The 16,058-nt window shown below is 39.1% G+C and overlaps 3 protein-coding genes across 5 annotated transcripts; 2 read left to right on the top strand and 1 right to left on the bottom strand.

Annotated features, from left to right (window-relative positions):
* The first annotated feature begins 930 nt into the window (after positions 1-930).
* Positions 931-6,438, top strand: LOC117385017 (phosphatidylinositol 3-kinase regulatory subunit gamma-like). Its single transcript, XM_033982240.2, has 10 exons — positions 931-1,248; positions 2,841-2,946; positions 3,032-3,130; positions 3,211-3,388; positions 3,474-3,590; positions 3,708-3,850; positions 3,973-4,149; positions 4,255-4,329; positions 4,418-4,588; positions 4,902-6,438. The coding sequence occupies exons 1-10, from the start codon at positions 1,194-1,196 to the stop codon at positions 5,173-5,175; spliced, it is 1,395 nt and encodes a 464-aa protein (XP_033838131.1). The 5' UTR covers positions 931-1,193; the 3' UTR covers positions 5,176-6,438.
* A 4,732-nt stretch (positions 6,439-11,170) lies between these two features.
* ipp (intracisternal A particle-promoted polypeptide) lies at positions 11,171-14,143 on the top strand. The gene is given in 12 exon segments (XM_033982986.2): positions 11,171-11,242; positions 11,483-11,875; positions 11,970-12,166; positions 12,270-12,360; positions 12,363-12,488; positions 12,566-12,600; positions 12,602-12,722; positions 12,808-12,975; positions 13,045-13,182; positions 13,284-13,406; positions 13,528-13,748; positions 13,827-14,143. Coding segments are annotated over 11 exon segments (1,788 nt in total). The 5' UTR covers positions 11,171-11,242; positions 11,483-11,532; the 3' UTR covers positions 14,052-14,143.
* Positions 14,144-14,875: 732 nt separating this feature from the next.
* Positions 14,876-16,018, bottom strand: LOC129457045 (transmembrane protein 69-like). 3 transcript variants are annotated; one of them, XM_055228732.1, is made up of 3 exons: positions 15,912-16,018; positions 15,656-15,697; positions 14,876-15,574 (listed from the first exon to the last, which is right to left on the bottom strand). In XM_055228732.1, exons 2-3 carry the CDS (start codon positions 15,689-15,691, stop codon positions 14,888-14,890), a joined length of 723 nt encoding a protein of 240 aa, XP_055084707.1. In that variant the 5' UTR covers positions 15,692-15,697; positions 15,912-16,018; the 3' UTR covers positions 14,876-14,887. The 3 variants fall into 3 exon arrangements, with proteins under 3 accessions (XP_055084707.1, XP_055084708.1, XP_055084706.1); XM_055228733.1 differs by having other exon boundaries at positions 15,932-15,980; XM_055228731.1 differs by lacking the exon at positions 15,912-16,018 and having other exon boundaries at positions 15,656-15,729.
* Between the last annotated feature and the right edge of the window lie 40 nt (positions 16,019-16,058).

Below are 16,058 nucleotides of genomic sequence, written 5' to 3'. Positions count from 1 at the left end.
CATTCTGTCACTTGTAAAGTGCAGTCTTTAAGTGTCCATTATTCCAACAGTCAAGATGCCATTTTTTTCTTTGCCAGTGAACATGTCCAACAAGCTAAACTAGTATACCACTCATACTTGCCAAAAAAGGCAGTCAACCCTGTTGCTGAAACTGAATAGTCTAGTGCAGTTATGTCAAACCCAATTTCACAAAGACATGCTGAATCATGAGTCTAAATGATGATAATTATTCTAACTGTTAACTAATTTTCCATTCAATGGTGCTATTCAATGTTTCTTGCAGGACAAAGCCTCTTATATTTTATAAGCCTTTTATATGTTATGTTATAACAAATGTGGATTGGCATTATTGTATTAAACATTAAACTAAAACTTAGGTTTTCTTTGCTAAATAGCAATAACACCAAAGTTTTGAAACTCCAAGCAAAAGTAGTAGGCCTCAGTTTATTACTTACTATTACTGGCTAGAAAACTCTTTACTGCTGAATAAGCCCCAACTGTAAGAAGCAGGCTATTTAAAAGTTTTTAGATTGTTGGCCTATAAGGTATTCACATTTTTGGCTCTTGTAAAAACACAAATGGAGATTCTGTCACAACCAAATGGTTTAAGGTTTTAAACTCCCCTTTTCCATTCATGCCCAGTGAGGCATTTTTCAGCTGTTAACAGTGAAGCTTGAGGAGGGTGAATGAAACGATCTGGGTTGTACCATGACATTTTAAGTGGCATCTCATGCGCGCAATCATTTCTGCACTACTGTTTGATTGCATGCAACGACAAGTTCATTTTCATATGTAGGATAGGAAATATGTCATATTATTAACATCCTACTTTATATGGTCCTGTCCCTACAGCTCTTTTGAACAAAATGCACCCCCCTTCAGAAATCCCGTTGGACTCTACCAAGATGATGTGACGAGCAACCCTTTAAAGTAGCTCCACTTCCGAGATGAAGTAAGTAGAAGAGCTTCTGCACAGCGAGAGGACGAAGACAATCTAATTCTCTAAACATAACTTTTGACAATTAGACTCTTTTGTTTTATGGAGTCGGGGGAAACGCATTTAACATTTTTCCACATCTATGTAGGACGTGACGTTTGTCTACTCTGAAGTTGCCTAAAATCAAAAGAAACAATTGTGCATTTTTACGCACAAACACAGCGACAGAAAACTGGACCACTTTTTGCGAACAGGAATGGTTTATCCTTCTGAAGGGTTATTTTACATCGAAATGGATCAAGCACCACCAGGTAAGTTAGGGTTAAACTAAGACATCTATTGTCTGCTCCGTATGCTTCTGGACAGCGTTTTATTCGTGCATTTCTTATTTTATCCTATTGACAGCTCATTGACAATGCTTGTAATTATGTTGACACATTTTGGGGTGCTCAAAATGCTGTGCAGGTGTCACTAAAGCGTTATAATGGAGTCGTTCTGGGCGCTGTGCTCCCCCAGTGGCATTGCCCAGGCATGCATAGCGCAATTCACTTGGCAATTACGTAATACCTTTCGGTGAACCAGCGCTCAAGCGTCAGTCTTTTCCTTTGTCCCGGCTCATGGGCACAAACTTGGCCAAAATGCGCACCCTGATTGCTTTGCAGCACATTACCGAAAAGAGATAGTCTGGTCGTGGCAATCATGATGGAGAAGAAATACAATTGAGACAGCGATAATGAACGGCGCATGAAACGAGCGCTTTGTTCTCCCTCTGCAGCCAGCCGTGGTTAATTTGTGCGCTAGCTCTGAAAAGTAGGCTAGAGGCAAACAGACTAGACGGCTCGTCTCATGACTTGGATCCTCACGAACACTTCATTTTCTATTTACATTTGACCATAGCTGATAACTCTGTCTTCATTTAAATTTAGGCCTGTGTTTATTTAATCATAATTCACAGCTGACAGCCTTTATTTGTTCTTTTTTCAGTCAGTGTCAGTGCCATAATTCCAAGCACAAATTACAATTGGACTTGCTGGAATGCCTAAAAGTGTGTTTTGACCATTTTCCTCAAACAGTTTCCAAAAATCTGTGGCGTGACGCGTTCCTTCTTTCTTATGCCTGTTTTATGCGCACATTGATTTAGCGCCAGTAGTTTCTTGGCAGCACACTGAAAGGGGAAGGTGTGCACATTTAATTTTGCTGAGTCCAGGGGCCGCAGGTTTTCGTTTAGCCTGCCACTGCTCTGCTGCACCTGCCTTTTATTTATTTTAAGGTCAGAAAAAGAGGAGAGCGGATGGTGGAGAAAACCCACATTTGGTTCGTTTCTGAGGCAGCTCTTGTGCGCCATGAAAGGCACTTTTGTCCTGCACTGAAATATATCGCCTTCACCTCCCCTTGATGCGGTTTGTCCGTTTTTCATTTTTAGGAAAACGCTTAGTCTCAGGCAGGTTTTTGTTGATGGAAAACTTACTAGCGTATGAAAAAGTGAAATAATTATAAAAATAACAGGAGTTGGCCAGAAACATAATAAAATGGTATGCTTTTAACATGAGTCCAGTGTGTGCCAAAAGCAAAGGCAAGACATTTCCCTTTTCACCGCCCTAAAACAGCTGAATGCAATTACACCATGGCTTAAATCAATATTTGGGAGAATTAACACACAAGTATCAACTTTCTACCACAGTAATGAATCAAAAGGATGTTAGCACGTGGTACCTGTTGGAAACATGCCTGGGCTTGTCTAATCTTGACAGGCTTCAAGGAGCAGAGGGAGCAAGGAGTGGGGGTGACATGTCTGCACAGCATCTATACAGGCCAATTTGGACGTGCTCTTAGTTCTGTAATGATAAAATAGAAATGTTTAATTCTTTTATAAACTAATTTTTATTCATTTTAATTTTGCCAGCTCTGCCACCTCGGTCTGCAAAGCCAGTTTCTTCAAGCATCAACAACAACATTCGGCCAGCGCTTTCTCTACAAGATGCTGAATGGTATTGGGGAGACATTACAAGGTAAAAGAGATAAAAAAGTTTTATTATCGACATAGTATTTTGCAGCATTTTTGGTCAGTTTTGATCATACTCATTCATCCAACAGAGATGAGGTGAATGAAAAGCTGAGAGACACACCTGATGGCTCTTTTTTGGTGCGCGATGCCTCCACGAAACTACAAGGAGATTTTACCTTGACATTAAGGTAGGTAAACTGGAAAATAAAAACTGATACCTTTTCGCTTCTTACATAATTGAACAATGTTTATTATAATTGTCTCACAGGAAAGACGGACACAACAAGCTGATCAAGATTTATCATTGCGACGGCAAATATGGCTTTTCCGACCCTCTCACTTTCAACTCGGTCGTAGAACTTATCTGGTACTATCAGCATCATCCGTTAGTGGAGTACAATGCAACTCTGGACCTTATGCTCACCCATCCCGTGTCTCGCTTCCAGGTCAGTAAGAACCCAATTTTTTTATATCAAGGTTACTGTAATTGTGTTTACAGATTTGTTTTAAAATATTAATTTTGGATTTTAGGTGAATGAAGACACCGTGGATGTGGCTGGGAGAAAACTTAAGGAAGTGCAATGTCAGTATCACGAGAAATCAAAACAGTTTGATCGTCTTTATGAAGCGTTTACAAAGACTTCACAGGTAAAATAACACCAAATTTGTTATAATTTGATTGTCGTAATGAACTGTAAAAACATATTTGATGCATTATAAGGCAAAATGCATAGCACTTACAAGAGGTTTTATTGTGTGCTGCAGGAGATTCAGATGAAGAGAACTGCAATAGAGGCATTCAATGAGACAATGTTGATTTTCGAGGAGCAATGTCGAGAACAGGAGCGCTACGGAGAAGAGTTTGAGAGAAATAATCAATCAGAGGGAGCTGACAATGATCTGGAAAGGTAATTACAGCATCACATGTAAAAAACATTCAATACATTAAACTCAAATTTCTCCTTTACTCTGGATTTTCATGTACACCATTAAGTTTTGAGTCTGATGACCTTTTGCGTTTTCTCCGCAGTTTTCTGATAAATTATGAGAAGTTGAAGTGCCGCCTTGGGGAGATCTACGACAGCAAGATCCATCTGGAAGAAGACTTAAGGACCCAGGTGGAGGACTACAGGGAGACGGACAGGAAGATAAACAGCTTGCGACCTGACCTTATCCATCTAAGAAACATCAGAGATCAGTATCTAAAGTAAGGACGAACTTAGTTTTTTTAACAAAACTTTTTTCAACAATTGTATTTTACAATTCAACAATTGTAAATTAGAAAAAATAAACCTATTTATGTTTTCTCTAGCTGGCTCAATCACAAAGGTGTACGGCAAAAACGCATTAATGAATGGCTGGGACTACAGAGTGACAGCCTTGATGAGTAAGTCATCAAAAACATTTATGTTTACATTTAAAAACTGATGCAGTTGATATTGTGGTGTAATGTAACTATTTTATTTTTATTTTAGCACGTACGTATTGAAGGGGGATGAAATGAACTTGCCTCATCAGGACGAGGAGAGCTGGTTTGTGGGGGAGCTCAGTCGGACTCAGGCTGAGGAGATGCTGCAGGGAAAAGCTGCTGGAACGTTCCTGATTCGAGAAAGCAGCAAACAGGGATGCTACGCCTGCTCTGTTGTGTAAGTGGGGCATTTTTAATATTATTGTAACAAAAAGGAACAAAGTACTAAATGCTCTCTTGTTTACATGTTTCAATATTTAAGTAAAACATTTGTGTACAGAACTAAAAACTGCACCCAGGACTTTTTTCATTTTTGACCAAGTTGAAAAATTATTATTTTATTATATATTTTTACATTTTTAATACAAACCTATATCATAATTAAAGTCATTCTTATTTATTCAGTCTCTGATAATTATGAATATATATAGTACTAAAAGGGGTCCTGTGTTGTCATTTGTGATAATAATTTTGTGCCTTTTTTGTTGCAGCGTAAATGAAGAAGTGAAGCATTGTATGATCTACAGCACGGCTCACGGATATGGATTTGCCGAACCCTACGACGCCCACTGCTCGCTCAAAGACCTTGTCCTGCACTATCGCCTGCACTCCTTAGCACAACACAACGACGCTCTGGATGTGCGGCTGTCCCATCCTGTGCACGCAAAAGCTGCAGACAGTAAAACGTCACACACAGAGAAACATAAACTCTTACAAACTCCCAAACACCCAGTGGGACTCCTGCCTGCTGCCCCAGAGATGTAACCACGGTGGACAGGCGATAACGGACATTTTGTTTACTGTTACCTGCGAGAACGACTGCATCGAGGTGCATTGTGTAAAAATGTTTTGCACTACAGTGATTCCATCGGTTTTTGTGACTGCACAGTTCACAAATGAAGTGGGACCGGAACTTGAATGTCAGCTGAAACATAGATTTTTTATATTTTTTATTTTCAGAGAGACTGTTTAAGCTTTTACATTTTTTACGTTTCATTTTGGCCGTTCATTGGGATGTTGTCTATGAGAAATAATTGCTCAGTCGCATCAGGTGCTGCACTTTTGACTTCAGCTTCCACTCGAGTTGATGTTCCTATAGCTATTATTAATTCTAGCTCTAATGAATTCTGCGTTTGCATTCGTCAGAAAAAAATGGTGCTGTCATATTGATGTGATTGACCAAGTTAATTTTGGCATAAATGCTACATGCAGATTATAAAAAATGTGTTGGTGCATTTTGACAATTTGATACTTTCATTAAGATTTATATTCAACACAATGGATGATTATGTAGCATTGTAATCCTTTAGAATATGATTGTAACCTGGTGAATACTTAGTCCCATTGACCAAAGCACTTAACTTAAAGTTAACACACATCCCAAGTGTATTTTGAAAATTGTATTTGAGCAAACGATAGGGCAGTTTGATGTACACCTGCTGATGTGCTGATCAAAACATAATCTGAAGTACTGTATGTAATATTCTGTTACTCAAAGAAGTATAAACTTTTTGTATTCTATCTATATCTATTTTTTCTATAAACATGCCACAAGATGAAAGCTTGAAGAAAGTGCAATCCAACAGTATTTCTCTAAAACGTTGCAATGTATGATAATGATGGTGACGCTGTTGAGAGGTTGCCACAAAAATGCACTCTCTTTGGTGGCGTTGGTATGATGTGGCCTCCTGTGTCTGTGTGAACTGCCAGAGGCCCGGAAGTATCCTGCCTCCATTACTTGAACTGTGGCTTTGCTCAAGCTATGAATGTTTTTCGTGACATGCAGCCTACATAGCTAAAGAGGAGAAGGAATCGTGTTGAACTTGGCACATTTTTTTCAAGTTTGATGACAATACTCTTGAAGAAAACATCTATTTAAAATGTATTATGGAGGATGGTCTATTCAATGGAATGAGGGTGATTCTGCCTCTTATAAAAATACAGTGGGTTGGAAAATACTCAAAAGCAATGTGAGAGCCTGACTTTTCTTGCTGAAAGACAATAAACTGATAAAGGTTTTGTCGACTATTAATATTGTTTTATTTGTCAAATATTTGTGAGTGGTATAGTTTACTAATTGTACATGCACCGTGTAATAGTCTAAAAAAACTGCATCAACATACAATAATGTAAAAACCTCTTGACCTCTACAAAGGCAATGGCTGACGCAATGTTAAAGAAATGCCGCCCAAACCTGACACAAACAACTCAGTTCTATCTTAGTTCAGTGCCAAATTTGCACAATGGTGAGTCATTATAACGCAAAAGGAAATACTTTACTAAATGATCTTTTGTTCTTGGTGCGAGTGAAATCGGCATGTCCGGTTTGTATCTTAAAAATGTACAGAAGCATTAACATTCCAGTGGAACAATGAACAGGATCCCGGTTAAAGCTAAACATCTTGTTCTCTGCAGACTACTGACCTTTACTTCAATATCCCAAAGAAAGATTTACTTCTGTAATTCTTAAAATCACTGCACAAGGAACAGTATTTTAAGTCCAAAGTCAATTTTGTATCTGCAATGCATGGAAATAATTAAGGTGATGGGAGTTTTTAAGTGATGAACTGTTATCTTAAACGTACCATCTGCCTCTGCTGTAGCCATTGCAGCCTACCGGCTTATCCTTGGGTCAGTGCTGAGGGCACAGGAGGACACTGTGGACAGATGGAAGCGAAAGGGAAGTGCTGAACACAATAGCAGGACATGTGAAAGCAAGGCCCGTTTAGTTTGGCCTTGCTGTAAAGTCAGTGAAAACGTTCAACCTAGGAAACGCACTTTAGATTTCTGGCCTGCTTCATGGTGAAAGGAATGTCGACCAACTGTAAACACCAGCCAAAAGGAGCTGCTTCACTTTCTCAGACTGGGACGCAGTGTTTCAGGATTCAAACAGTACTGCACAGTATAGCACAAGTAATGAAAGCAGCCCTGCGCAAACCCCATGACCAATACAACAGGTGTCCCATTTCAGTCATCACTTAAGGTGTGTGTTAACTGGGGATTAATGAGATGCAAGGGGGAGGGACATAGCACGGATTGCCTCTTCTTACCTGTGTCAGCAAAGAAGAGAGCTGCACTGTTGAGATGCAGGCAGGCAGCAGGCAGCAGTGGGCCTTTGCACGCACAGTTTGGAGATGGACCAGAGAGGACAGTCTGCACCAGCGCTGAGTCACCCTCGGGCCTCTGCTGCTTCAAGTGTGTCAGAATCAAGAGACAGAGAGAGTGGGATGAGAAGATGTGTGGGGAGATCAAAATAGAAAGAACTCTCAGAAATGTGTAAATCTAAAGGGCAGCTTAAAAATACAGTACAGGCTAGAAAATGCACACCTCTCCACTGAAAACTTCCTCTCTCCTCAATAAACTTATTTAACATGGGCTACACAGATTTCCAAATGACACACACTCCCATGTTAACTCACCTAGCTTTCTCTCTTTTCCACCCTTGCATAGAGGTGACGTGTTTATATTTTCAGAGGTGATTTTGGTTTTATAGACCACAATTTAATTACGTCTTGGGGGATGTGCTCAGAGTGGGGGGAGCAAGAAGAATTGCCTTTGGAGTCACGCCTAAAATACACACCATTAACAGTCTCGCAGGCCTCAGGAAGGAGGTTTTTGCTTTCAGTTTAGCGGCAGCCAATCGCCACCTCCCTCTGCCCTGTCTCCGTCTGAGTCCACATTTTCACACAGAACCACCAGCCAATCAGAGGCCGACTTTGTTTTCGGCAGTGGCCAATCAGCGCGCAGTTGCTATGTTGGAGGCTGAATCGATAAGAAGACTTTTCCCTTACTCTTTTACTTGCACATTATAGCCGGCTTATAGGATGGAGACAAGAGATCCTGCCAAGCAGCATACAAGCTCAACATTCATTGGCTGCCCTGAATCCCGCTAAAGATCATTACCCACAATGTTACCATACAAACAGTTTTAGTAGGCTACTTGTGGCGTTTATATGGCCTGGTTATAGCATTTAGGCCTGGGACACTGACAACAAAAAACAAAAAAAACAAAACAAAAACAGCATAAAACAAAGCCAAGAGAGTCACTACAAAACTCTTTCTCGAAAGATCACAGCAACTGTCTTCTATATTCATTTGGCTATTTTTTCTGCAATTTTAATTAGCTTACCAGTTTTTTTTTGTTTTTTTTTTATTATTATATTATATTCAGTGTTCTATTTTCTATCTCCAACCTAACTACTGAGATTTGATACATTTTTCAGTATATCTTCACCTCTAAAAACACCCTTTAAAAATGACAAAAAACTGAGTAGGCTAAGTGTAGTCAATTCTTGTAAGCCATTATAAAGCTGGTTGTCATGTAAAACCGAAATTTTATAGGCTTGGTTTCAATAATCTTTTAGGCCTGTTTGGTCCAAAAATGAAAGGCATGTGTTGACCATCAAACACAACCATGTTTCATGTTGTGTGAGTCTCTTGAAAACATTTCTAGACAAAAAAATGATACACCTGTCTTAGTCCTTTTGTCTCCTTGTCGTCTGTTTGCCCTTCTGAGAGGTAAAAGTTGCATAGTTCCCCTTGAAATGGAGGAGAGGGCAAAGCGACCTTATAATAAATGTACCTTTAAATTATATAAAATAAAACATCTGTATTTTGAGATAGTTATTCTGTTGTAGTAAAATATAAATATACTACCATTACTAACTAATTAACTGCTAGTAATATGTGAAGAACCCACTACCTATTGGTCTGTGGGGCTTTGTGTGGACTCTGGAATGTTACACCATTTGGCATTAAACTTAAATATATCTTATTTTTATTCAGTTACAGGTGTTTTAATTGGTAAGAAAGAATACGTTGAAAAACATGCATTCTCACTGTGAGCTTGCGTCTCAACATAACTTTGTAACTGTAACTTAGCCTGATGACTGGTTTGTCTTAGAGATTAATATGCTTAATATGGAACATTCTAGGCAAATCAATAACATCTTTATGAAGACAAGCAAGTGGTGGACCTTCCATTAGAAAAGTTACATAGTGCATCTTTAACTCTAGCATCATTTTACAACTTAATTATTATAACTATACTCTATACATTTCCAGGTATGTTTCTTATACAATGCATTTTTATTTACAGTGATGCAGAGTAATTTTGTGTGTTTTGGAATGGTGTAGCATTTGAGAATGTAGGCTACATGCTCCTCGAAGAGTCTTATTTAAGCATCTCAGCTCTCAGATAAATTAAACATCCAATTTGTCAGAGTGCGAGAGGATTCAGAGGAGAATCACTCTTCCCTTCACTACTGCATATACAGAGTCACAGTGAACTCCAGCCAAGACGAGATAAAGAAGGGTTATGTAGTTCACAAGTCCTGTCAAGAGAGGACAGAGGCCTGAGTCAAGCCATGTCTGAGCAAACATTTGGAGAACATATGTAAACGAGTTTAAGAACACATATTGTACAAACAAAGCTAAAACATGAAGTCACCTGCTTTGTGCGCCTCACCTGAACCAGTTTTGCAAGAGACTGATACTCAAAAGACTAAAAGACTACAGGTTATACTACAGTAAGTCATTCACCACTAAACAATAATAACTATGCTATTTTAATACTATTGTGGAAAAAGATTTTCCATTACATTAAAAGTGAGTGAAATATCTTGGTGTTTGTCATATTACTTCATGATGACCTAGTCACATTATACAAATTGCATGCATTATAGAAAGATAAAACTGAACCAAAAACTAAACCGACTTATAGAGCTGTACAGTTATTCAAATTTTAATCAAATCATTCTGATCGGTAACAGATTGGCAGAGAGTTTTTAATTGACATATGCACCAGCCAATCCTCTGTAAATAAAACCATTATGTTTGGATTTTGAAGGAGTAGGCTTTGTTTAAACAGAGGTATAATCAAAATGGTTATTATTAAAAGTCATGTTTATTTGATTTTATAATAAAATTATTAATTCAATGCAAAATTGTAGAAGTAATAGTAATAGTAGTTGTAATAGTAAAATTCTTCATGGCTCAATCATTTTTATTTAAAGTGCAAAAATTATACAGCCTGTTTCTTTCTATTCAAGTTACAAACAATTTATGAGGTTAGTTGATTCTTAGTGCATGATCGCTGTATTAAAAAAGCTAATTGTTTAGTTATTGTTGGATGACCTTTAGAGAAACAGGACACACTGGAAATCGAACAATACAAGGCAACTCTATGGAGGGTGCAGGTGAAGGGGTGGCCAGGCTGGCATGGCAGGTGCCATCTGATATTCTTAGTAAGTAACCCACATCATCACTGTGTATGGCAGACACATTAAAATGCAAGAAATACAAGCTTTGCAGATGTTAAAGAACTTGTACTTCAAATGTGTGAAATGTCACCCCACTTACACATTTTAATGCCTTATGTTATAAAGACTGGCCTGTTTAGAGCAGTTAATTCAAACATTTGATGTATATGTGTATGCTTTAAATTTAAAACGAAAAGTTCATGTAGTAATGAAGTGTATGGCTATTTGCTATGATAGGTACGTTTGTGAGCTGTAGGCTTGCTCACCAAAAGAAGACAACCTGTAAATAAAACACAATTAAGCCTTCTTACGAAATTGAGGCTCACGTGGTCCAAATACCATGGTCCATACCATGATATTTTTGAATGATTAGTAGAACGTTGTCAAGCTTACATTACTTTTACTACAATGCCATCTAGTGTTGACTGTGGAACCTGTTTGAATCATGGATCTATGGTTTGAATTGGTTACTCGATTAGCTATGTCTACAATTTTGCAGTGCAGAGCAATCGATGCAGATATATCGATTGACAGCCAGCAGGAAGTTCCCTGCACCGTCAATAAACTTATGGGTAAGCTGCCGTTATTACTTAGAATTAAACAGTTTGTAATATGGTATATTCTAACGAAATGTAGAAATATACTTGACATCATTTCGTAAAAATGGTGCCTACTTATCCAAACTTCACCTTAGCATATATGCTACGGATCATTAATTGTTATTTACTATGGTTTGCAAACACTTGCTATTTTAGTTCTTGGTCTTTAGTATGACAATGTATGTAGTGCATTGCCTGTTTGCCTCTGCCTAGAGCTGAAGGTCTGGACCCCGTGATAACACAGCCCCTGCCTCTCCGGTGCCATGTCTTCCTCCTCAGCATCTGTGAGTTGTGGGGCCGGTGGTGGGGATACGGCCCGTGCATTGGAGCAGGCTGTCCTGGCGTCTGATCGCTACGCTAGACTCATCCTGGAACAGATGAACAAGATGCGGCTCCGCCATGACTTCTGTGATGTGGGGCTGAATGTGGGAGGTCATATATTCAGGGTACACAGACTTGTACTAGCTGCTAGTAGCCCATACTTCTCTGCACTTTTTTCTGGAGGAATGAGAGAGTCAGAAAAAGAAGAAGTCCAGATTCTCGGAGTTGAGAGAGAAGTCTTTGAGGTTTTATTGGACTTCATTTACACAGGTACTGTAAACTACAATAAAGTAGATTGTTTTCTCATGATCTGGGTTTGTGCTTATTAAATTGTTTGTATGTTCTATGTTTTCTTCATTTGCAGATTGATCAGTATAACTTGTGGAAAATGTACAGGAGTTAATGGTAGCAGCAGACATGCTTCAGCTGACTGAAGTAGTGTCTATCTGTGGAGAGTTTCTGAAGGGTCACATTGACCCATCCAACAGTGTGGGGATATTTCAGTTCTTGGAGCAGATTTCCTGTATGGACATGCTTGAATTCACGGAAAACTACATTCATGTTCACTTTTTGGAAGTATGAACCATATTTTCCTTAATTCAACATTAACTCTTAAACCTGCCTGCAAAACAAGACTAAGTTATTGTTGAGGTATTGATGCTTTTATCCTTCATTTTAGGTGTGTACCACTGACGATTTCAAGGGGCTGTTAAAAGATCAGTTGGTGAGGCTGCTCAGAAGTGAGGAGTTGAGAATAGAGGATGAGTATCAGGTTTCACAGCAGCGATGGACTGGGTTCTTCGAGATCTGTCAAAGAGGAAAAAAATACATTGTGGAGGTGTTAGAACCAGTACGGTTCCATTGCTCTCCCCAAAAAGACTTTTAAAATATATTGAAGGTAAAAAAAAATAGCTTTAGCATTAAAAAATGACAAAATTAGTCAATTAAACTAAAAAAAACATCTGTCTCTTTAAGATATTACTGACTTTAGTCTACGTGTGGCACTGCAAAACTCTGTTAAAAGAATACACCGAAGTAGCAAAGTCTCCAAAAGAAAATAAAATGTATAACCCCTTACAATCAGCCAAGATGAGACCTAGGAGAAAAGCTCGGAAGTATCTCTACGCAATAGGTATGGTTTTCTTTTTTAATGGCTAAGTATTTTCTAATAATACTTAGTCATTAACTAAGAGGTTTGTGATATGTTTTTATTTCAGGAGGATACACCAGACTGCAAGGTGGCCGCTGGAGTGACAGCAGGGCCTTGAGCTGTGTGGAACGATTTGACACTTTTAACCAGTACTGGACTACTGTCTCCTCTATTCACCAGGCTCGCAGTGGCCTGGGGGTTGCTGTATTGGAAGGAATGATTTATGTGGTGGGAGGTAAGCAAATTAATATTTTACTAAATTCTTCTCTTATGTAGAGCCATTTATCTGATTTGTATTTAATAGGTGAGAAAGACTCAATGATATTCGACTGTACTGAAAGATATGACCCAGTCACTAAACAATGGGCTGCTGTGGCTTCTTTGAACTTTCCTCGATGTGGAGTAGGAATTTGCCCATGCCATGGTGCTCTTTATGCACTTGGTAAGACTGACCTTAAATAGCAGTAGCAATGCTGCTGTACGAGCTAGGTAACAGGAGGTTTTATATTTTTAATATTTTTCTCTATGATTGTGCAATTGTAGGAGGTTGGATTGGTTCAGAAATTGGAAAAACTATGGAGCGTTATGACCCAGAGGAGAACAAGTGGGAGGTCATTGGTAATATGGCAGTTCCAAGATACTACTTCGGCTGTTGTGAGCTACAAGGTATCTTTTATCGCCCGTAATCCTCACATGGCTCAGAATTTCCCAAGTACATTTTTACTTAACATTAGAAATAGATTAGATAGTCTGCCATTGCACTGGCATAAGCATTGTTGTCTTTCAGGGTTTATTTATGTGATCGGTGGAATCAGTGATGAAGGCACAGAGTTACGTTCGGCTGAGGTGTATGACCCCATATCCCGTCGATGGACTGCCCTGCCTGTCATGGCCACTAGGCGAGCCTATGTGGGCGTAGCCTGTCTCAATAACTGCATTTACGCTGTGGGAGGATGGAATGAGGCACTTGGTGCCCTTGAGACTGTGGAAAAGTACTGTCCTGAAGAAGTAAGGAAAAGTTTATCATCATGTGTTCAAACTCATCATGTATCATTTCTTCTTTTACCTCTTTACCTATGTGTACAGGAAAAGTGGGTAGAGGTGGCACCAATGTCGACCGCACGTGCAGGAGTGTCAGTGTCTGCAGTTAATGGGTTTCTTTATGCTGTTGGAGGCCGGGCAGCAAGCAGAGACTTCTCTGCACCGGTGACTGTGGACTCAGTGGAGATTTATGACCCTCACCTGGATACCTGGACTGAAGTGGGCAACATGATCACAAGCCGCTGTGATGGTGGTCTGGCTGTGTTATGATGACCAAAACAATTAAAAGCAAGAGTGGTCTCAAAACTCTTTCACACAGGATAAATGTGCACTTTAGGAGATCTCTGTCAAGACAATTTTCTTTACAGCAGTCACAATGAACGAAGAGCTGCACTTTTGCTGGTGTGTCTTTTCTAAACCGTTAACCATTGATTGAACATCTTTATAATGCACATTTTAAAAATATTTTATTTCAGTCTGTTTACATTTTTATACTTGAAACCATAAACCACCTTTTGTTTATTGAGGAAACAGTAGACACTTCTACTTTGTGTGTCATATCGGTGTCATTTTTGTACAGGTTTCCATTTTAAATAGTTGTCTTTCTATTTGTATTTATTTCTGTTAATGTGATGACTTTTAAGTGAGAATGTAGCCTGATAGCACTTTGAATTAACTATTTATGGGAACTTTTGTGTCTCATTATGTTATAAAAATGGAGACCAGCATATGTTTTTTATAATGTCCTTTAAATTATTAAACGTGCACAGCATCATTTTTCCTAAATGTTCCAGTTACCCACTCGCAATTACTTCAGCAGCCTATAAGGGTTCCACTGTTGAACAATTTAAAAAAAAAAAAAAAACATGCATTTTTACTCTGAGCAAGGTCAGTTCTCCACAAATCTGCCTTGTGGCACCACCTGCCCATCTCCAAATAGAGAGGTTTAATGCCATATTGTGTAACATTCTAGGTAAAGCAATAACAACTGCATAGAGATGAGCAGCACACACCATCTGCAGTGCACTCACACAAATTATCTTGTGTTGTCACCAAGACATTGTTCAATAAGGGACCAATGTCCATCTGCAAGTTTTAAAAATTGTTTATTGTTTCACTTTTTCAAAATATATATTTTTAAGAGCAAGTGTAGCCACAAGTGAGAAAGTAGCCACCAAAGTTAGGATAGTCCGCAGTGCTTTGAACCAGGCAGGGTATTCAGGCAGGAGGGTAAGGTCATAGTGCAGAGACAGACCTAGTCCCATGATGACAACCAAAACTCCTTCTGCAATGTTGTCTCTACAGAGTAATGCCATCCAGGCCAGAAGTGATGGCACCACACTATTTCCCAGGTTTTTCCAATCAGGCAGAGCAGGACTACCTTGAGGGAGAGCAAAACCCCAACGTGCACCGCCAAGAAATGAGACAATGGATGCTCCGTAAACCATCTGAGCAAAAGCAACTTCAGGGTAGAAGGTATTTGTGGCTGCCATTAAAACTGGGGGTGCCAGAAAGGGTATGAGTCCAGAGAAACCAAGATACAAGGCTGGTTTGGGACTTTGGAAAAGAGCTTTTAGACTGAAACTGTTTCTTTCATCTCCTTGAGGATTTTCTTCCACTGCTCTGTCATGACAGAGGCGTGACAGCCCCCAGGTGATGGGTCTGGTACTCAAAAAGTCGCTTTTAGGGTTCCATCTGTGTGGTAATGAAGGGGGATGAAAAAAGACATGGGAGTTTGTGGAGAATTTATGTGACCTGAAAGTCTGCTGTTGTAAGCACCTCCATGCTGTGACCTTGAATAGAAAAAGAAAAGTATAATAATTAGAACAACTTTTAAAATATGTACTTTTACTGGATACAACATTCTCACTCACCTTTGTAATTATGCCTCTTGCCGCAAATTTTAGCATGTCAATCTGAAACAAAGATAGATGCATTATTTTTCATTGTCCACACATTAAAACATTACTAAAATCAAGTCAAATGACCAAGGCTAACTGGATAGCTAACAGCTACGTCAAAGAAGGCTGCATAATATGATGCAATATTCTATGCTTGTGCAGTAAAAGTCTACAGTAGGCCTTTTTCATTCGAGTGTTAAAGGCTAAACTAGTAGAAAACCTTTATTACTTGTTTACAGACTACTCCACCTCCAAAGGTCGTTCCGCTTGATGGCTGTCATTTATCGATGCTCCATTAAATGCCTGCTTGTTTTACTAGTTTTCTTGAACGAGTTGCGGTTCTGTTATCGATTGGTTTGGCGGGGATACGCTGAGT

Source organism: Periophthalmus magnuspinnatus, chromosome 17, assembly GCF_009829125.3.
Source record: "Periophthalmus magnuspinnatus isolate fPerMag1 chromosome 17, fPerMag1.2.pri, whole genome shotgun sequence".
Classification (NCBI taxonomy): Eukaryota; Metazoa; Chordata; class Actinopteri; order Gobiiformes; family Gobiidae; genus Periophthalmus; species Periophthalmus magnuspinnatus.
This window is presented reverse-complemented; position numbering and strand designations above follow the sequence as displayed.

Coding starts and splice junctions, on each gene's coding strand:
- LOC117385017 (XM_033982240.2), top strand. CDS start 1,194: ATGGTTTATCCTTCTGAAGGGTTATTTTACATCGAAATGGATCAAGCA. Junction 3,131..3,210: donor GATTTTACCTTGACATTAAG/GTAGGTAAACTG, acceptor ATTGTCTCACAG/GAAAGACGGACACAACAAGC. Junction 4,589..4,901: donor TGCTACGCCTGCTCTGTTGT/GTAAGTGGGGCA, acceptor TTTTTGTTGCAG/CGTAAATGAAGAAGTGAAGC.
- LOC129457045 (XM_055228731.1), bottom strand. CDS start 15,718: ATGCATCTATCTTTGTTTCAGATTGACATGCTAAAATTTGCGGCAAGA. Junction 15,575..15,655: donor CAAGAGGCATAATTACAAAG/GTGAGTGAGAAT, acceptor TTTCTATTCAAG/GTCACAGCATGGAGGTGCTT.